General features: G+C 41.8%; 1 protein-coding gene across 2 annotated transcripts in view; it reads left to right on the forward strand.

Moving 5' to 3' along the window:
* The window catches only part of Nup214 (nucleoporin 214), an 86,712-nt gene that overhangs the window by 21,537 nt on the left and 43,522 nt on the right, over positions 1–21,653 (forward strand). For both annotated transcript variants that reach the window (XM_026386470.2, XM_026386471.2), the window contains exons 15-24: positions 1,541–1,627; positions 1,826–1,975; positions 2,520–2,678; positions 5,450–5,553; positions 8,785–8,967; positions 10,021–10,106; positions 10,211–10,294; positions 15,959–16,222; positions 16,664–16,825; positions 18,891–18,990. In XM_026386470.2, coding sequence (XP_026242255.2) covers positions 1,541–1,627; positions 1,826–1,975; positions 2,520–2,678; positions 5,450–5,553; positions 8,785–8,967; positions 10,021–10,106; positions 10,211–10,294; positions 15,959–16,222; positions 16,664–16,825; positions 18,891–18,990 — 1,379 coding nt within the window. The remainder of the gene's footprint in view (positions 1–1,540; positions 1,628–1,825; positions 1,976–2,519; positions 2,679–5,449; positions 5,554–8,784; positions 8,968–10,020; positions 10,107–10,210; positions 10,295–15,958; positions 16,223–16,663; positions 16,826–18,890; positions 18,991–21,653) is intronic.

Below are 21,653 nucleotides of genomic sequence, written 5' to 3' on the forward strand. Positions count from 1 at the left end.
AGTGAGTTGGAAAGAAACACATACATACACACAAAATGCAAATACAGTACTGTCTGAATTGCCTATTCATTCATAGTTTCTTTTGATGAATGCAAGGCCTTAACTTTTAGTACAGTTGAGTATATCAATTACTTTCTTTTATAATCTGTGTTTTGTGTGTCTTGTTTTAGAAGTAATTTCCTATTCTAGTGTCAGAAAGATATTTTCCTGTTTTTTAAAAAGCTGTATTATTTTACTTATCACATTTTAATCTGTAGTCATCATTCCAGTTTATTTTAATGACTTTAACATAAAGAGGATTACCAGTTCCACCCCTGTTTTGAATTCCCATGATTAGGAATGCTGTTTTCTCTTATGTCTCCCGCACACACTTCCACACAGGGCACAAGGCAAGTGTCCTGTTCACAGTTCTAGCCTGTGGCCCGATGCCTGACATATGACTTGTTAAACACATGCGCATACGCACATACATTAGCTATTCTAATAACTGAAACTGCTCCAGTGTTAATTGTTGTATGTAGCAAATGATTGAAAAGGCACCTCACATGTTAACATCTATAATGCAGAGCTCTTGTGTCTCATCTCTCCAAGAATCTCTTTTTTTCCTTGTGTTCCCAACTCTGTAAGTGGCACTAACAGATCAGGACTTAGCACAAGCCCCAGACCCAGAAGTATCCCGATTTCTTACATTTCTCCCTCAAACCCAGATTTGTAGGAGTTCTTGTCAGTTGTCTACTGTGTCATATGTCATGAACACTTAGCTCTGCTCCTAGCATCTTATGTCATGCCATTGCCATCTCTTACCTTGTCAGCCTCTTGATGGCTCTCCCTCTTGGCTCCTACTGCTCCATGTCATCCCTATTCTACAGCAGCAAGAGGGATCTTTTAAATCCTAGATTTAAGTAGTCATTTAAACTCCCCTAAAATACCAGTAATGGCTTCCTAGCACACCTGGAGTTGAATCCAGACTTCCTAAGTGTGGCCTTGAATGACATGCCTTGTGTGTCTCCCTGACCCAGTGCCCTGCCTGACAACATAAAGCTCTTGTTTACTTTGTTGTTTACTTGATGTGCCAAGCTCTTTGTGCGTGTTCTTCTCATTCCCCAGGAGGTGCTTCCCCTAGATTACCCCTGGCCTTCTGCCTCACTTCTTGCCTCAGTTCAGACAGCAGCCTCCGGGGAGGGCTTTCTTGGTCATCTCATTTGTCGTAGGATCCTGATTCCCTTTTATTGCCTTGATGTTTTCCTGTTTATTCATCTGTTGAATTTATCTGTTGTGTTTACTTTTTTTTTAAATCCATCTTGTCCAAGCAGGAGGTAAGTTCCATGAGAGTAGGGCCTTTTCTGTCTTGCTCATCTGTCTCCACTGTCCAGAAGGTGCCCTATACAAAGAAGGGACCCGGTAAATACAGTCCAGAAGAACCTTTGGCGAATGAAGTATTTACCATATAAGTGCCATTCCCTGTGGTGGGCACTGATACAGTTGCTTCTAGAAGCTGTAACAGAGAATCCATTTTTAATCCTTTTGTCTTCCATTTTAGGCGAAGTCACTTCCGCCTCCTGTCACAGAAAAACAGGGACATCAGTGGAAGGATTCAGATCCTGTGATGGCTGGAATTGGGGAGGAGGTAACTTTGAGGATTTTTCCCAGGAGTAGCTCTGACACTGAGACTGGAATGGCTTTGAGCACCTGCATGGCTGTTTATTCTAGCATTGTACCCTGACTAGTCCCAGGAGTCCCACTCGTGTTGCATGTGAGTGCAGCAGCAGTGTGGTTACTCCACACCACTCAGGCGGAATCTTTTTCCTTGTTGTGACATCTGCAGATCGCTCACTTCCAGAAGGAGTTGGAGGAGCTGAAAGCCCGGACTTCCAAAGCCTGTTTCCAGGTGGGCACTCCAGAAGAGATGAAGATGCTGCGAACAGAGTCAGACGACTTACACACCTTTCTTTTGGAGATTAAAGAGACCACAGAGGTTTGTGTGTATGGATATTTCTCCCGAGTCGAGTTTTTAGAAATTGTCTTAGTGTTCGTGTTGTTTATGTGCTGAGCAGTTTACCCGGAAATGCCTAAATTCACATCTTAACCATCTGGACATTATAACAGATTGCCTGACTTTGGAAAGTTAATCTAGCCACCCTATGTTTCCATTTTCTTATCTGTGAAATGGGATGATAATAATAGCATTCTGGTCTTAACTAAGGTATCAGGAAGAAAGCTCTCCATGGTGTCAGCAGCGGCATCTTCTAGAAGTAGGAGTGTGTGTACTATCGGTATTTTCCTTGCTTTCTAATTTTCCTATTATTAAGTCCATATTATTAGAATATGGACTTTTTCTAATAAGGACAAAAAATTAAAAAAGAACATTAATATCTTTCTTTCCAAGCAATAAAATGTTTATTACGTTATTGTTAAATATATTCATGTGTTCATGTTAAATGTTTGAGAAACTCCACCTTTCTTGATCCAAGCAGAGAGGTTTTATTTCTTATCAATATTTTGTTCTTGACCTTTTCTAGTCTCTTCATGGAGACATAAGTACCCTGAAAACAACTTTGCTTGAGGGCTTTGCCGGTGTTGAAGAAGCCAGAGAACAGAATGGTAGAAATCGGGATTCTGGGTACCTCCATCTACTGTACAAGAGGCCACTGGATCCCAGGAGTGAAGCTCAGCTTCAGGTGGGGGAAACTACTTACACTTCTTGAAGGTTTAAGAGTCAACTCCTGTTACCATCACTGCCTTTTTTTTAGGTGTAACATTGGATGATGTCCCCTTATGAAGCTGTTGATTTTCTGCTAATAATTTCCAACACTTTCCACAAACTTTCTTACCTGTGGCAAAGAAAATGGCATATGTTTTCCCTTTAATTTTTTTTTTTTTTTTTAGTATTTATTTTTTAGGTGTAGATGGACACAACACAATGCCTTCATTTTTATGTGGTGCTGAGGATCAAACCTGGGTCCCACTTGTGGTAGGCGAGTGCTGAGCCACAATCCCAGCCCTCACTTTAATTTTTAAAAATTTTATTTTAAAAAAGAGATTTTTGTTTAAGACAGGATCTCACTAAGTTGCTGTGACTGGCTTTGAACTTGTCCTCCTGTCTCGGCCTCTCAAGCCACTGGGATTACAGGTGTGCGCCATTGCACCTGGCTCAAAAATAGAATTCTTGATGGATCCTTAACCTTAGTGTTAGAAGAGAGCATTGTGTGGAAACAGATATTTGTAAACCAACTCAGGAATACTAATTGTTCACATAGCAGATATTTTTCGGAGGCAGGTAATCTGCTAGGTGTTTAATACTCTTTCTAGTCTTTGTAACCAGCTGCTTTGCAAGGTAGGAGTGGTCGATCCCCCACACAGAAGAAGAAATTGGGCTTCCTGGGTTAGGAGCGGGTGTTGTCCATGTGGTGTTGGCTGATGGGAGTGGAACCAGCACCGGATGCTCCATCTTCTGTGCCTCTTTCCTCTGTGCCATACTACAGCACAGTTGCTTTTCCCACTCATTCTTAATCTTTATTTCTGCTTTAGTTAATTGGATTTTGTTTTCCATCTCTCAAATTTACCCAGAATGGCCTTAATGTGAGGGTCATCTTCCCCCTCCTCAAGTTTGCCTCAGACCCCCCAGTGGGTGTGCAGGCAGCCCTGGTCTCCCAGCTCAGGAGTGGGGTGTGTGTTGAAGAGGTCTGCTTCAGAGAACTCAAGCTTAAGCTTACAGATAATTCCTCCTGTCATCCCTGCCCTGCCTCTGCTAATGAGAGCAGTTATCACTTCTCCCAGAGAGCTGAGGAGTCCCTGCTGTGGCTGTTCCATCCCATGGCGAGGAGGGAGCACTGATGGTTCACCTACCATTTCCAAAGAATAGGCCCTATGCTGTGCCCTGCTTGCCGGCTCCACCACTTGCCTTTTGCATACCAGGCTTTTTAGCCAAGCTAAAAGGAAAGCATAGCTTCAGATACACGTCACTCATTTGTAAAGGAAGAATTTTTTTTTTTATGGTGCCAAGTAGATAATAGGAGGTAGCATATATTGAGTGCTACTATATTCAGAGCAAAGATGAGGAAACTTGAGATGCTGAAACTCCCCAGGTTTCTTCCCTCATAGATACTGGTCCTTGATCTTGGGCAATCTGACTCTGAGCCTGAGCTTTTGGCCACTCCTCCCTCTACAATGTTCAGTTCCTGCAGCTGGGTATATGACAGCAAGAAAGGCGAACACGGAAATTTAAAGTGGGCTATGTTGCTGTGGGACCACAAGTGAGAGGGCACATAAGCCATTCCAAGAAAATGTTTATGATAGAGAAGAGGGGCTGGGGATGCTGCTCAAGTGGTAGTGTGCTCGCCTGGCATGCGTGGGGCGCTGGGTTCGATTCTCAGCACCACATAAAAATAAAATAAAGATGTTTTATCCAACGAAAACTAAAAAATAAATATTTTTTTAAAAAAGAGAGAGAGAAGAGCTGGGTTTTGCTGGTCAACCCAGTTGAGAGCTTCAGGATGGAACAGCATCAGCTGCTGCAGAGGTGGGATCACATCTAAAGTGGCCAAAGAGATTCCTGCCGTCTAGTGTGAGCTGAAATTTACACTTGCCATTAAGGCTACTACTATGCCCTTGAGTCTGCTTCACTCTTTTAAATGCTATTTTCTGTTTTTTTAGTTGGGATGCACACTCTTATTTAAGAGTAATCATGAAAATACATTTTGATGTGATCATACCTTTGACCAGATAGGAAGTGCTTTTTTCAGTACTAGGCACATTTGTAAATATACTTTATTGAAATATTTCACCTTTATTTTTACGTTCTAAGAGTCAAGTTGCATAGCCATGAAGGTTACTAGTGGTCCAAAATTCAAAGAAAGTTATTACAGAGCTAAAATAAGTTAAATTGGTGAGGATTTTAATAATGATAAATTTAGTTTCTCGTGCCAATAGTCTCCTTTGTTTTTGAAAAGTAAGTCTTTCTCAACTGGTGAGATGACTTATGTTCTACGCTATGGATAGATAGATTCAGAATTATTTTCAGCACTGTTTTGTTGGATAATTTTGTCTATATTACAGTTAATTTCATGGGTGGGAGAGCAAAAACTAAATGGATGTACTGTCTGAGTACCAAAGTGCAGTGGAAAATTCCCAGACCATGTTGAGATCCCTTTCTAGGATCTGAAAAATTAAAATGAAGCAAGAACATTTCTTCCCTTGGGGCCTTAAGCACACATACCCTTTCTCTTTCCCTTTTTTTTATACTTCTTCTGTGTCACACTGTTAAAGGAAGTTGATTTTCTGTTTTGCATTTTAATTATAATGTTTCAGTGGTTTTATTACTATTATGTTTTCCTTATTCATTATGTTCTCAATACAGAAATATTTTAAAATTATTTGGGCTATTTTGATATATCTTCCCCCCAGGATACCAGAAAAATTAATCATTTGCCTTGTAATTTTTTTCTTGTAGGAAATTCGGCGCCTTCATCAGTACGTCAAGTTTGCTGTTCAGGATGTGAATGATGTTCTAGACTTGGAATGGGATCGTCATCTGGAACAAAAGAAAAAACAAAAGTAAGTGAGGTCTCTCATACTCCAGAGTTGTACTAAGCGTTGTTTTAGAAATGCTGTTAGGGCATGTGTACGAACCTTTTGGACCTTTCCTCTTTTTGACATGGTCATTGCACTTCTAAAAATTTTGTTGATAGATCTAATAAATTGTGGTTATAGCAACTACATTAAAGAATTTATATTGCAGTATAATTATAATAGTGAAAACTTGGATTCAACTTAATTATCCAAATGTAAAGGAATACCCCAATAAATGTGGTCACAGAACACTGTGTAAACCATTATATAGCATGTTTTCAAAGAAATTATGTTAAATGTAGTTTGTTTTTGTTTTTGTTTTTGTTTGGTTTGGTGTTTGGTACTATGGATTGAACTCAGGGATGCTTGACCACAGCCCTTTTTATTTTTTGAGACGGTTTTTGCTAAGTTGCTTAGGGCCTCGTTAAATTGCTGAGGCTAGCTTTGAACTCATAATCTTCTTGTCTCAGCCTCCTGAGTTGTTGGGAACACATGTGGGCCACCATGCCTGGCCAGTGATTTTTTTTTTTTTTTTTTTTTTTTGTGGGGGGAGTGGTATCCGGGATTGAAATCAGGGGCACTCAACCATTGAGCCACATCTCCAGCCCTATTTTGTATTATATTTAGAGACAGGGTCTCTTTGAGTTGCTTAGCACCTCGATGTTGCTGAGGCTGGCTTTAAACTCATGATCCTCCTGCCTCAGCCTCCTGAACTGCTGGGATTATAGGCAGGTACCACCTCACCCAGCTGCAAATGTGTTTTTAATATGATAAGGAAAACATGAAATAAAGCATCCTGGAGGTACAAACATAAAAAAGACTGGAAGTAGATCTGTACCTTCACAGTTATATCTTCAATATTAGAGTAAGAAGATTTTTTCCAGCCAAGTACAGTGGCACATGCCTATAACTCCAGATACTCAGGAGGCTGAGGCACAGAGGATCATTGGTTCCATGTCAGCCTAAGTAACGCAGTGAGACTCTGTCTCAAAATAAAACAAAATATCAAGGGATAAGGTTGTAGTTTAGTGGTAGAGTACTTGCCTGCATGTGTGAAGCCCTAGGTTCAATCCGCAATATATGCAAATAATTCTTTTTCTTTGTATTTTTCTGTATATTCTAAATTTTTTTAAAAATTTTGGTACAGGGGATTGAACCCACAGGTGCATAACCACTGTCCCATATCAGCAGCCCTTTTTGTAAAATATTTTATCACAGACAGGGTTGTGCTGAATTGCTAAGTACCTTGATAAGTTTCTGAGACGGGCTTTGAATTCATGTTCCTCTTGCTTTAGCCTCCTAAACATTGGGATTACAGGCTTGCGCCACCATGCCCTGTGTTGGTTTTTTTTTTTTTTTAATTTTAATATTTATTTATTTATTTTTTAGTTCTTGGCGGACACAACATCTTTGTTTGTATGTGGTGCTGAGGATCGAACCCGGGCCGCTCACATGCCAGACGAGCGTGCTACCACTTGAGCCACATCCCCGGCCCCTGTGTTGGTTTTTTGTTGTTGTGTTTTTGTTTTTGTTTAGAAAAAACTTTTTCCCCCTTGATTTATTGTTTATTTTTACTTGTTGATTTTAGGTATACATGACAGAAGAGTATATTTGAGAATTTTTATTGAATTTCCTTGACACCTATCTCTGGCTTCCTCAAGGAGGTTAATGGATAATTGGATAATTTCTGATTAGTATGTATATTTACTGGGATGAGTGGAATGATGGCAGAGGAATAGGAAAACCTTTTAGCCAAATCTCCTATCCCTGGATATCTGGTTTTATCCATGTATTTCTCAGAAAGAATAGAATGAATTCCACTGAGCAGAGAAGTGCCCATAAGAAATTTGAAAAACAAATCAGGCCTTAAGATAGTAGATTTCTGAAATGCCCGCCCTTGATGACTCTGATTAGCCTTGTATGGAAACAACCCGAAACCTGGTCTGTTTGGTTTACAAAGCTGTGGGAGCTTCACCATGGGACAGCATGAGTGTTGTAGGGGACAAGACTAGATCAGGCTTATAGTTGAGTTAAGTAGAATTTTTAAAAAATGAAACTGTGCTGTGTGGAGAAATGCAGAAGAGCCCCAATCAGAGGACCCTTAACTTGGAGCAAAGGTATGGGGACACCCCCATTGTCCAGAGGAGGATTCTGTGTCCTATGGATTAGAGTCCTTGTCCCATAAGATTTGGGCCTCATTAGAGATGTCACAGCCCACTCCCTGCTTCTGATTCTGCTCTAGTTACCAGTAGTGTTCAGGAGTATCGGAGGCTAACAGAAGCTGAGCTTCCTTTTCCTCTATGTCAGCCCATGGGTTTCTTACTTACACTTCCTTGAGTTTGCAATTCCCTTTGAGTTTAAATTCTTAAATTGGTACCGTTTTCTATTGCAATGAAACTTTTCTGTTTGCAGCCCTTCTCTAAATATTACCACGTACCTACTGAAATTTCTTTACAAAAAATTTGTATCGAACTTCTTAGTCACCTTTCTCTGGCCTCCTCAAGGAGGTAATGGGAGAGACAGAAATAAAACAGGAAGTTTCTGTTCAACATAAGGGTTTTTCATTCCATAATAAGTGTTAAGAGGTAAAATATTTACGTTGACATACAATAACAAAGAAAGCTATTGATCTGAACCTGATGTACAATGACTTATTTTGTTTTTATCTGTATAGTTTTCCTCTAGATTGATAGAAAAATTTTGAAGGTATACTTAAGGGTTTAAAAAGAAAAGCAGAGGCATCTAGACCTCTCCCTCTCCATCCTTCCATCCTTTGACCTGACTCCTGGCAATGCACTATTTATTCCTTGACAGCTGTCTAAGGATGACTCACTCTGTAGCCCTCCAGGGAACCTGGCATTTTTTTCTTTTTATTGACTTTAACTTCCTTAGTGAGAAATACACAGGTCTTAGGTGTATGCCTCAGTGAGTGTCCCCTGGGCCCTGACTCCCATTTACTCCTGTCCTTCTCCTCAGGGCCTCATTGGGGTTTTGCCTCATGTGTGCTGTCCTTTGTGACAAGCCTGGCGAGTGTATTCTCAGCTTTACTAGGCTCTCATCTTCCTTTTATTTTCTAATAGTTTTTTTGATGTTTCTTGTCTCAATAGTGTTCTCCCTTTTATCGTTTGCACTATTAAAATCATAGTCTTATTTTGGCAAGGGAGGTCCTTTACTGGTGCCATTTACTTGTGATTCTTCTCTCATCACTGTGAACAGGCGCCTGCTTGTGCCAGAGCGAGAGACACTGTTCAATACTCTTGCCAACAACCGGGAAATCATTAACCAACAGAGGAAGAGGTTGAATCACCTGGTGGACAGTCTCCAACAGCTCCGTCTTTATAACCAAACCTCCCAGTGGAGCCTACCCTCGGCTCTCCCCACCCACAGCAGCACTCACAGGTGTGCAGGAAATTGTGTTCAGTCAGTGTGGTTGAGTGAGTGCATAAGAAACATTTGTGGAGGAATGTGGGGTGGTCTTAGGTTCAGACATGACTTTGGAAATGACTGTTCCTTATGTGGTCCCAGTCAGCTTCCTTATTCTCTCTGATCCTCGATTTCTTTGCTTTAGAAAATGGGATGACCATACCTACTCTTTGGAATTGTCAGAGAATTAAGTTTATAATGCACTGAATATTTTTTTTTAAAGAGAGAGAATTTTTTAATATTTATTTTTTAGTTTTTGGTGGAAACAACATCTTTATTTTTTATTTTTATGTGGTGCTGAGGATCGAACCCAGCCCCCTGAATATTTTTTGTACCCGATGAAACAGCTGCTCAGTGATCACAATAGATAACAATTTAATATTGTTATATTGAAAAGTAATGGAAAGCCAGAAATGTAGCTCAGTGCTCAAGTGTCTGCCTAGCATATAGTAGGTCCTGAGTTTGATCTCTAGCATCACCAAAAAAAAAAAAAAAAAAGAAAAATAATATGATTAATTATTTGACAATTTGTCTTGGAAGCACATTCTGCTTGAGTATGGAAACCTCAGATACTTACAGATGGACATGTTAGCTCTGATGTCACCAAGGTGATTTTGTGTTTCTGCTTTTAGGCCACAAGTGTGGGTCTTTTTTTTTTAGAGAGAATTTTTTAATATTTATTTTTTAGTTCTCGGCAGACACAACATCTTTGTTGGTATGTGGTGCTGAGGATCGAACCCGGGCCGCACGCATGCCAGGCGAGCGCGCTAACGCTTGAGCCACATCCCCAGCCCCCATGTGTGGGTCTTAATTGCCCTTTCTCCTGGGGCACCAAAGTGTTAGGTTTCCTGGGGTAGTGAGCCTTTGAGATTGCTGACTCTCCTTTTACATTGGTTAATCAGATGGCATGTTTCCATGTTGAGTGTGCTCTACTGTCTTGCACTTACGCTTAAGAAGATAGTGTATCCTACAGAGCCTCAGATTTCTTAGCTCATAGTTGGTTTGTATGTAACAACTGTCCTGTTTCAGTTTTGACAGTGACCTGGAAAGCCTGCGCAATGCTTTGTTAAAAACCACCATAGAATCTCACACCAAACCTTTGCCCAAAGTACCAGGTAAGTCCATCCTTCCTATTATTCTTGTCCTGTTTCTTCTCTTCCAGCCTCTGGCATCTTAAAAACCAGGTCTTAAGCATTTATAGTTGATGAATTTCTTGCAGCTAAACTGTCCCCTGTGAAACAGGCACAACTGAGAAACTTCTTGGCCAAGAGGAAGACCCCTCCAGTGAGATCCACTGCTCCAGGTAAAGGGAATGGCTCCTCAAGTTTTTTGATATAAGTCACATAGTACATAGTATTGGGATGCAGTGGAGGGTGGGAGGAGTTGTTTTTGGTTTTAATGATGGATCCAGAAAATATCCCCAGAATCTGTTGTTAGTGTGGATGTGGATTAAGAAGCAGCTTATATTTACTCAGTGAATCAGCTCAAGGTAGTGGCTCTGGCTCTTACTCCATGCTTTCTGCAGCCCTGGCAGAGATTGACAAGGCCTTGGGCAGGCCACGCTGGATCCTAGCCCCATATTTTCCTAATTTGCATGGGGTTTTGAGTACAATTACATTGGAAAAAAGGATTCTTAAGAGGAGCTGGGGACGTGGCTCAGTGGTAGAATGCTCGCCTAGCATGTGTGAGGCACTAGCTTTGATTCTCAGCACCACATGAAAATAAATAAATAAAATAAAGGTATTGTGTCCAACTACAACTAAAAACACACACATATACACACACATATATTATATATATACACACACACACACACACACACACACGTGTATATATATAAAAGGATTCTTAAGAAAGAAGGAGGGCTAGGACTGTAGCTCAGCGGTAGAGCACTTTCTTCACAGTTGTGAGGCATTGAATCTGATCCTCAGCACCACATAAAAATAAATAAAGATACATTGTGTTCATCTACAACTAAAAAAAAAAATTAAGAAAGAAAAAAACAACTGATTAGGGTTGGGGCTGGGGCTGGGGCTCAGCAGTAGATCGCTTGCCAGCACATGCAAGGGACAGGGTTCGATCCTCACCACCACATAAAAATAAATAAAGGTAATGTGTCCAATTAGAACAAAAAAAAAATAAAAAAACAACTGATTGGACAGTGGTGATTTAAAATATTTGCAGAAATAAAGGATGTACCCGAGAAACAATGCTTTATGCCATTAAATTATCTAGATAATTGCCTTAATTTTCTGGTTAAAAAAAAATAAATCATCTTGTTTTATGGGAGAGACAGAATATCTGTGTTTGTCTTTGAAATTCTTTTTTAAGTTAAAAAAATTTTTTATGCCACTAACCAATACCTTTTAGAAATCTATTAAAATAGCTGAAATAAATTTAGTTTAATCTTATTGTATCTTTTTTTTTTTTAGTAATCATATAGGACTAAATTAGGTAATAGTCATAGACAAGTACATTTTTAAATAATTTTTTCTTAAGAATATATTCTCTTTGTAGATAATTGGGGAAAATATGAGCAAGTATAAGGAAGAATAAAAGTTACTCTCTACCTCTTGGCACAGATATGGCCTTACCTCATCATTTTGGTTTACTCCCCAATGTTTTTACTTTGCATATGTAAATCTGATTTTTTTAAATTAAAAATTCATAAACCTTTGTTATAAAACATGAACAAAATAAAATAAATATTGATGAGGATATGGAGAAATTAGAGCCCTCTGCACTGTCAGAGGGCAGCCTCTGTGGGAAATGGCACAGCCTCTGTGGGAAACAGTTGGAGGTTCCTCAGGAGGTTAAAGTGTCATTGTGTGCTCCAGTCATTCCAGTTCTTGGTCTGTGCCTTGAAGATTGAAAAACGGGATTTCAGAGATATTTACATGCCCATGTTTATCATAGCATTATTCACAGTAGCCTTCTTTTTCTATTTTGTATTTAGATTTCCGATTATCCCAACAGTGTTATTGAAGACTCTGCTCCCTGCTTAGCAAGGCCTTCTCTGTTCCAAATCAATTATCCATTTATATGTATGTCTTCTGGTTTTGTATGTTGATTAGAAAGTACTACAACCACTCTGTCTTAATTAACAAATGCTAAAATAAATCTCAGTACTGTTTGTTTTCTAGATTCTTGAGCTGTGCTGTCCAATCTAGTACCCTATTTAAATTGAAGTTAATTTACGTTAAATTAAAAATTCAGTTCCACAATCCTGGTAGCCACGTTTCAAGAGCTCATTGGGTGCATGAGACTGGTGGCTACTGTGGTAACAGATGCAGGACATTTCAACATTTCAACATTATCGCAGAAAGTGCCCCAATCTAGAGCAGGGTTGGCAGACATTTTTGTAGATGACCAGGTACAGGCCCAGGGGTTTCTGTTACACCTCCTCAGTTCTGCCGCTGTAAAGGGAAAGCAGCCACATTGTGTAAGGAAAGGGGTCTTCGGGTCAGTCAGGCCTCATGGAGCAAGACTGCCATCCCATGGTTGTAGTTTGCTGGCCCCGATCTAGAGCGTTTTGGCTCTTCTTGGAACTTTACATTTTCATATTAACATTAGAGCTGCCTTTTAAGATTCTGCCTCCATGTGTAGGCCAGACCATTGTAGCAGGGAGTAGAAAAGCACTGCCAAGGGCTGGAGGGCACAAAGGGGAGTTAGTGTTTAATGGGGACCGAGCTTCAATTTGGAAAGATGTGAAGAGTTCTGGAGATGGTGGTGGTGATGTTTGCACAGTATTATGAATACATTTTAACATCACTGGACTGTTAAGGGTAAACTTTTTGTCTTATGTTTTACCACATTGAAAAAATCATGGGGAGAGAGTCAACTTCCTAGAGCCTTCAAAGAAAAGTTGAGATTTTGGGATTGTATGAATCTGTGGGTCACTTAGAGAATTGACATTTGCAGAATGGTGTGCCTTTTCCTTTTTTGAACATGGTACACGTTTGTTTCTTTGGGTCTTTAATTCTTAATAAGTTTTCTGCATGGGAGGTATGCCCATCTTTTGTTAGATTTATTGCTGAGAATTTAATTTTTTGCACTCTTATGATGGTGGATATATTCTTTCATTAAGTTTATGTTTTATGTTGGGCACAGTATGCAGAAATACATTTTATTTTTGGATATTGACTTCATAGCCAGCAACCTGGCAAAACTCATTTGTTCTAATAATATGTCTGAAGCTATTTCTTAGACCTGTAGCTATGGAAATAATTACATCCTCCATATATACCAGCATTTTTCTTTCTGCCCTCCTGGTCATTTGATTTTCTTATTTCACTGGTTAGGACATCCATTCTAGCATCCAATAGAAGTGGTGAGTGGGTGTCCTTACCTTGATCTCAGAAGGAATATTCTTCACTGAGATGATCAGCAGATTTCTTGCCGCTTCCTCCTTCCCCCACCCCCACTGTAGCAACTTGTGAGTCACATAGTTGTGCTGGCTCTGCTTTCTACCCATTTCTCAGGAAGTTTCTGTCATTACCAACTCCTGAACTAGGAGTTCAGAGAAATGATGGAGAGCGGCCCCAAAAAATGTGAATTGTATTTTTTTATTGTGGATGCCATAACATTGTCATAGAGGCTTCAGACAGCACCTGCTGTCTCACAGCTCTGAGACAGAAGTCTGGATACTGTGTGGCTCTGCTGGGTCCTCTGCTTGGGGCACAGAGGCTGTCCTCTTGAGTGTTGGCTGCACTGGGCTTTTACTGGGGCTCCGGGAAGGATGTGGCTTCCATGTTCCTTAAGGTTGCTGGCAGAGTAGGTTCCCTGCACCTGGAGGATGAGGTCTCTGTCTTCTCTACGTGTGCTCCTCGCCACTGTTATTTGTAAGTCATCGTCGTCTTTCATTTTTGATGGTACTGGGGATCAAACCCAGGGCCTCGCAAATGCTAGGCTGGCCCTTTACCACTGAGCTACACCCCCGGCCCTTTTTAATTTTTCTTTTGAGACACTCAGTTGCTAAGGCTGACCTTGAGCTTGCAATCCTCCTGCCTTGGCCTCCCAAGTCACTGGGATTACCCGTATACAATACCACACCCAACTCTTTTTGGCCTTTGAGTTCATGGGATTTTACATGGGCCCACCTGGATGATCAAGGATCAGCTCCTTGTTGTAAGGTCAACAGACTGTTGATCTTATCTGCAGATTCCCTTCTGTCATCACCACACATAAGTATGTGGCACTAGGGGATAAAAAGTCATGGGGTCAAAATTCTGTCTGGCATGGGGTTCAGTCTGAGGTAACAGATTGTTAAATCAGATTGTGGTCTTTGAAGTAAGGTACACAGGGGTTTGAATTCTCACTCTACATTTACTAGGTTTGTGACTTTGTAGAAGTTACTTTACCTTATAAGTATAACTATCAATTCAGACAATAGCAATTTTTAATTTATAGGATAACTGATAATTAAATGGGGTAATGCTTGTCGATGCTTTGCATAGCACCTGGCACCAAGTAAGTTCTCAGTGAACGTTAACTGTGATTTCCTGGTGGTGCTCGTGGCTATGGGTGGAGTTGCTAAGTGACCCTGCTGTGTTTTGATTTGCCTCAAAATACTCTAGCACACTAGTATCCAGTAGACTTTTCTGTGATTGCTTAAAAGTTATCTGCTGTCCAAAACAGTGTCCTCTGGCTGCATGAGGCTTTTGAGCACTTGAAGTGTGGGTGGTGTAGCTGAGTGGTGGAAGTTTTCCTTTGTTTACCTCTAACTGCCTTAGATTTAAATAGCCACAGATGGCTAGTGGTTGCCAAATTGGACAGTCCAGCCCTTGTACCCGCTATTGATTTTTAGCTACATTTCTTTATGTTACATTTATATAGTGGTATCGAGATCTTGCAAAGTGGTGTGCCTACAGGACAGATAAGTTGAAACTGAGCAAAGTTGCTTTGAATAACATTGGGGAGGAGAAAAGGCTCCGCATTTGTTTTTGGTACTTTTCACTATACAGGCAGGAGCCTGCTCTGAAATTCATGGTAGAAAGTAATGTGGCACAAAGCCTTACTTTATAGTTTTAAAAAGGGGGAGAGAAAACCAGAGAAGGCCAGGATTAGGTTGTGTATGCTTAATAGACTGAGTCAGAAGAATCCTGTGTTTATCTGGAAACATTTGAGACACCCAGGACCAAGGCCACTTTGTGCTTCCCAGCTTGCATTAAGCCTGTTCTTGGAAGGTTATTGTTGGAAAGCACAGCAGTGGTGTGACCGTTCACCCTGCCCTGGAAGCTTGTTTGTTTACTTTTCTGATGTTATTTTTCTGTGGGTGAGGACTTGTGGGGAGGACTCAAGGTCTTTTGGTTTTCCACCAGCAGAAATTCTCTTTTTCTCATGCATTTGTTTCATAGTCAGGATGTGCTCGTCAAACATAGTTTTTCAAAACTTTTTTTTTTTAACTTTGCACAAATACTTTTATTTATTTATTTATCCTTTTTAGATATACATGATTGTAGAGTGTATTTTTTTATTTTGTTTTTTAGATTTTTTAAAAAAATTTTTTAGTTGTAGATGGACACAATGCCTTTATTTTATTTATTTACTTCTAATGTGCTGCTGAGGATCGAACCCAGTGCCTCACAAGTGCCAGGCAAGCGCTCTACCATTGAGCCACAATCCCAGCCCCAAGTAAGAGATTATTTTGACATATTATACATGCATGGAGTATAATTAGGATCCCATCCTTGTGATTGTACACATGTGTTGTATCCATGTATGAACATAGGAAAGTTATGCCCAGGTCATTCTACAGTCTTTTCTGTTTCCATCCCTGTTTGAAGCTCCTTTTGATCAAAGACCGAGAACTGTCTTTCTTTGCATTTGACAATAGCTATTTCCACTTAAAATACATCATAATTAAGTCATTTTACAAATTGGATATGTGTCTGTTGACAGTGAAAATGACACAGCTTTTAGGCTTGTTTTGAGTTGTCTGAATTGTGTTTTGTTGGGGCTTCTGTAGCCAGCCTGTCTCGGTCCGCCTTCCTGTCTCAGAGATACTATGAGGACTTGGATGAAGTAAGCTCGACATCATCTGTCTCCCAGTCTCTGGAGAGTGAAGATGCCCGGGCATCCTGCAAAGACGAGGAGGCGGTGATCCAGGTCCCCCGGCATGCCCCTGTTGTCCGCACTCCTTCCATCCAGCCTGGTCTCCTCCCCCAGACGACACCTTTTGCTAAATCTCACCTGCTTCATGGTTCCTCACCTGCGGGGATGGGACCCTTGAGTAAGTTAACAGTGAGAAAGGAAACCTCCCCATTAGGTTGTTACCGAATAAAGGAGCTAGAGCTGGGTATCAGTGTCTGTACTTCTCCGCATTGAGGTGACTTCTGGTGGAGAAGAGATGTGAGCGGAAGGGGCTGAAATGGCCAGATTTTATGAGAGGAGATCAGGGAGCTGATCAACACTAGCATGAAAGTGACCTCTCCATCGGTGTCAGGGAATTTTGGTGCAAATTATTTTAACCAGTGCACAGGCAAACTGCACTTGTGTTGGAATGATTCAGGTTGCCAGCCTGTCGGTTTACTGGTACTTTCCTATGTTAATGCTTAAGAATGTTTAGTGTTAACATTTTCCCTGTAGCCTAGCATGGAGAATTTACCATTTTAACTTTTGTATGTTCCTCTTCTCTGACCTACTTCTTGCTTAATTTTTCTCTTCCCCTCAGTGTCTATGTCTTGTAGCAAAATTATTCCTCAAGGGGCTGACAGCACAATGCTGGCTACGAAAACCGTGAAGCATGGCGCACCTGGTCCTTCCCACACTGTGGCAGCTCCCCAGGCCGCTGCTGCTGCAGCCCTGAGGCGGCAGATGGCCAATCAAGCACCAGGTAGACACTGCACAGCAGCGTTTGGGAGACTGATGATGAGCTGGCTGAGTTGCAGGTCCAGGGAGCAGGCGGGTCACAGGACACCTTCTGACCCCTGGCTCTCTTTGCTGCCCTTCAGAGAAGTTTCAGGTGTTGTCCTTGCCCCTTGTGGGCAGGGAGCACCCAGAAGACAGAGACTAGCTCTGAAATATTTTTCCTCTTAAGGAGAGGTACTGGATCTACACCAGTGAGTTGAATGGGACATCAGTGGCTGTTTTGATGATGTTGATATTCCCTGTTTTTGAATGATGTCTGCTTTGAGCCCTAAAATTAAATCTCTGAAATTAGACCTTTAATAACATTAATTCCATCTCACAGCGTATGGAGGATCCCAGCCACCCGGGAGAGTGTGTGTTAGTGTGCCCTCCTCGAGTTTCAGTAGTGTGAGATTCAGAGAAGCAATGGTGACCCGACCAATTCACGGCAGAACCTGACTCCAGCCCTGGGCTCTTGCTTCAGACAGTTCTCCTCAGCCTTGTGGGGTGGGCTTCCATGTACGGAGACTCTAATGAGCTCCGACATTTTGTCAGCTCGACGTTTGGTTTGTAGCTGTCCAAAATTTTCTGTATTAGAATTTAACAGTTTGGGTACTTGGCTGCAAAGACACTAGTTATCACTAGTTATCAATTTTGTAGGGCAATGGTTCTCAACTGGTGCTCTCGCCCAACTCCCCACCTCTTGAAACAGTTGGTGGTGTTGCTGGCATTTAGTGAGTAGCAGCTGGGAAGGCTACAGAAAATCTTTAAGTACATAGGACTCTCCCACAACAGGCTTATCCAGCCCAAGGTGTCGGTTGTGCCAGGATTGGCCAACTGATAAAAACCAGATATTCTTATTTTAAGATTAAAAAGACATGGTGGGTTGATATAGGCAAAAAATTAGTATTAAACAGTGATAAAAGATTTCTAAGAGAAGTACAAATATTAAATAAAACTCTCTTAAGGCTCCTGAAATAAATATTGAAAAGTAAGAGTCAGAAGACAGCTTTCTAAGCTACCTTTGAGCTTTTAGAAATTATAATTTCTTATGTTTCTCTTTATTATGTGGACCAAGCAGAATCACAGCATTGTGCTGATCAGGCCCCAGACCCTGCTGATCGAGTGGATTGTTTGTAAGCTTAAAATCTGCCAGGATTTAGGAATGTTCTATTCTCAGCAAGAGGTGGTGTGATCTCCATTTTTATGTTGGAAGCAAAATTTTCTAAGGTGTAGGCACCTCTGAAGGTAAAGGATGAAATTTCTGCAGTCATAGGCAGCACAATCTTGGTCACTTGTCTGAGGAAGAAAATAACTCTGCCTGGGACGCAGCTTTCACATTTGTCCAGGGTGTAGCCCGAAGAGAACCTGGAGCTTTGCTGAGGCTTTCCTGATAATTAATTACAGAATGCCAATAAGTCTTTGGGAATACAGTTTAAAGTTAGAAGATAAAAGGAGGGGTAAAAGCTGGTGAGGTAGATAAGGTAGGTAAGCAGATGTCGAACACCCCTGTTGCCTTGGTTCAGGCCTCTGGCCTTCTCCCCCGTTCAGCCCAAGCTCCATTTTCCACATTTTATTGTATTGGACTGTCTGCTTCACTAAGCCATGAACCCTATTAGAGAAGAAGTGGTAGTTTTGATAGCTTTTGTGGTCAGCACTCAACAGTGCCTGGCACACAGTAAGCCCATGGTGAGGAGGGACCAATGGATAGAGGGCAGAAAGCCCAAGTCTGGATGCTGCTCATCCGCTGGCCCTTTTCCAGGGTGAGCCAGTAACACAGCAGGTACCTCTGCTCTGCTGGAGGAAGGCAGGCCAAGGAAATTTTTGCCCTGCACTGGTACGTTTGGTTAAATTCCAGAAAACCTGGTTTCATGGCCTTGGTTAATGGAGCAGGCCAGCTGTCCTGTGCAATACACCGCTGAGTAGATTTCCTCATGTAATAAAGTTGCAGTTGGCTCCAGGTCATGTCCTGGTTATTCATTTCTATGTGGCTAGAATTTTTTATCCTTTACTGGAGTTAATCTGGTCCTTTCTCTTCTCCATTTACATAGCTGTGAGTACTTTGACTGAATCAACTCTGAAGAATGTCCCTCAAGTGGTGAATGTGCAGGAATTGAAGAATAATCCTGCGGCCTCTGCTGCAGCCATGGGGTATGTTGTAGCGTTTGGGTGTGTTCAAGCCAGTCTGTCTGGGGTGGAGGGGAGCTGCCTGCAGGGTGCAGCAGTGCTGCCGCCATGTGGCTTTCCTACTTCTCCACAGTGGATACTAGTGGGATGGACAGCCCTGCTGCCTCCACAGTTGATTTCCAGGAGGTTGTCCCTGCACCTTGCCAGGAACAGTCACCTCGTAAGCCTTTCAGGGCCCTCTTGGTATACTCAGCTTGCTATGGGCTATGTTAGTCTGCATGGCATACCACTGGGCTGCTAGGTCAGGTGTGCAGTTGGTTTTTTAATGTTCTCAGGGATCCAGAGTTGACACTTCAGGCCTACTGCTGTCACCTGATTCTGAAGACTGGTGATTTAAGATTCTTCCTTCCTCACCTCCTCTCTCCAAGCATTACTGTTCTTTGGTTCCTTTTTATATGAAGAAACAGTGGTTTAAAAGCCAGCAGCTGTGTTTGGTAGACCTCATGCTACTCTTCTGGGCAGCGTAGTTCGTGGTACATACCTGTGTCCTGCTTCGTTCCCTAATCCTTTAGACCAGCCAGCCTCTTGTGTACCATGGGGAAAAGTTGAAGGACATTTCCTCAGTTTGAATGTGGAGGTCATGAGTATCAGTGTCTTTCAGGGAGTTAGTGTCTAGTACGCACAATTAGTCCAGGAGCAAGAAGAGCGGCCACAGGTACTGTGGTCTCTCCAGCATGCCCACCCTCTGCCACCACCATGGAGCAGACCTGTCCACAGCTGTTTTTGCTTGGTTGAGTGGTGCTGCTTTTCCAGACAGTTGGCCTTCTCTTTTCTCTATGATCATTTGTTTATCATGACTGCCTATTCCAGGAATGTTTTAGTTATCTCAGGGTCATGATAACAGGCAAAAAAACAAGCCTACCCTCTTTTCTATCTAGTAGTGACCTTGAAGCCTTGGAATGCTTTCGAGATCAAAGTAGTATTTGTGGTGGTTGAGAACCTTTGAGAGAGAGAGAGAGAGTACGCGCGAGTGTGTGTGTCCGAGTGAGCACTGTGCGTCAGCCTGGAAACTCTAGCTAGATTCCCACTATAGGGAAGGCAGAGGGAACAGCCGTGAGAGCCAGTGTACCAGGCCAGGGAGGTGCAGTGCATGGGGGAAGAAGCCTGACCTGGTGTCCGTGAGGTGTCTTCCACTAACCACAGTGCTGGTACTCCCACCTTTCTTGGGCTCTGTCTCCCTCCAGTGCTCATCTGAGCTGATCTTTGATAAGGACTTTGTTCAAGAGATACTTCTTCGTTTGCTCTTTTTCTTTCTTTCTTTTTTTTTTTTTATATATTTTATTTTTAAGTTGTAGTTGGGCACAATACCTTTATTTTATTTATTCATTTTATATAGTTCTGAGGATTGAACCCAGGGCCTCTCACGTGCTAGGCTAGCGCTCTACCACTGAGCCCCAGCCCTAGCCCTGTGTTTGTTCTTTTCTGACAAGAAAAATAAAACACAAACGTTGAAGAATCTTGAATTTTATCTTCTCTCCATAGACTTGAACTGTGGTATATTATTTACTTTACATGCTCAGCATTGCCTAAAACAGTTCTTTTAATAACCATTTATTCAATAATTGTTGATAACTGAAATTTTTATTTATATCTTCCCCCCATAGGAAAGACTGGGAAGGGAACATGTCCATTACTTTTCAGATTCTATGCCGCAGTAGTTTCTCATGTGTATTTTAAGTATTTTGCGTTCAACTCTAAGTGGTATCTTAGAGATTTACTACAGCATGAGTTCGCGAATTTCTGCTTCAGTCTATTTCATCTTCCTTGGTTTCATTGTGTTTGTTGACCAGCCCTCCCATTTAGTGGATGAGTGTTTATCTGTACAAATCCATGGCTCTTCAGACTCCTCTGTAGGGCTCAAGCTCTCACTTCTGCAGGTGCTCTGAGATTAGGGAAACGGGAGGGGGGGGGCTGAATCCTCACTCACACAGTGCTGACGGTCCAGCAAGAAGACAACCAGGGAGCTACAGTCGCGTGACTCCTTAGTTGTGATGGCTTAAGGTCCCATGAAGTACTAGGAAAGCAGAATAGGGCAGCTAAGTGAGTCTGGGCTGGGAAGGAGCTAGATAAGGAAAAGATGCTTCCGTGGAAATGTGAAGAATGACCAGAAATTGCTAGGCAGAGAGTGGAGAGAAGTAATGAAGCAGGCCAAACACTCCTGGAGACAGACAATAAGCAGAATAAATTAGCAAACTATGTAATATGTGAGGTGGTGATGGGCGCAGTGGAGAAAATTAATGTGGGGGAAGGGCTCAGGAAGTGTCTGGGAAAGGGTTACAGTTTTAATAGGGTGTCCAAGAGGGGTCATTTGGGTGAAGAGCAGGTCCCTTGAATAGTGGAGTGCGGAAAGCCCCAAGCACAGGGTCTATAGCAGGCATGTCTGGGAGGTTCCTAGTGAGCCAGGAGGCCTTTGGTGGCCAGAGCTGGAAGGGAGCACAGGTTAAAAGGTTGGGGAATACATTGCTGGACAGAGTGTCTTGAGACCCTGCTTTCCATTCTTTGGGGTATACATTTAGGGGTGGAATTGCTAGATCATATGGTAATTTTTTATTTTGTGTTTTGGTACCAGGGATTGAACCCAGGGGCGCTTAATCACTAACCCACATCCCCAGCCCTTTTTATTTTTT

This window comes from Urocitellus parryii, chromosome 4 (assembly GCF_045843805.1).
Source record: "Urocitellus parryii isolate mUroPar1 chromosome 4, mUroPar1.hap1, whole genome shotgun sequence".
In the NCBI taxonomy this organism is placed as follows: Eukaryota; Metazoa; Chordata; class Mammalia; order Rodentia; family Sciuridae; genus Urocitellus; species Urocitellus parryii.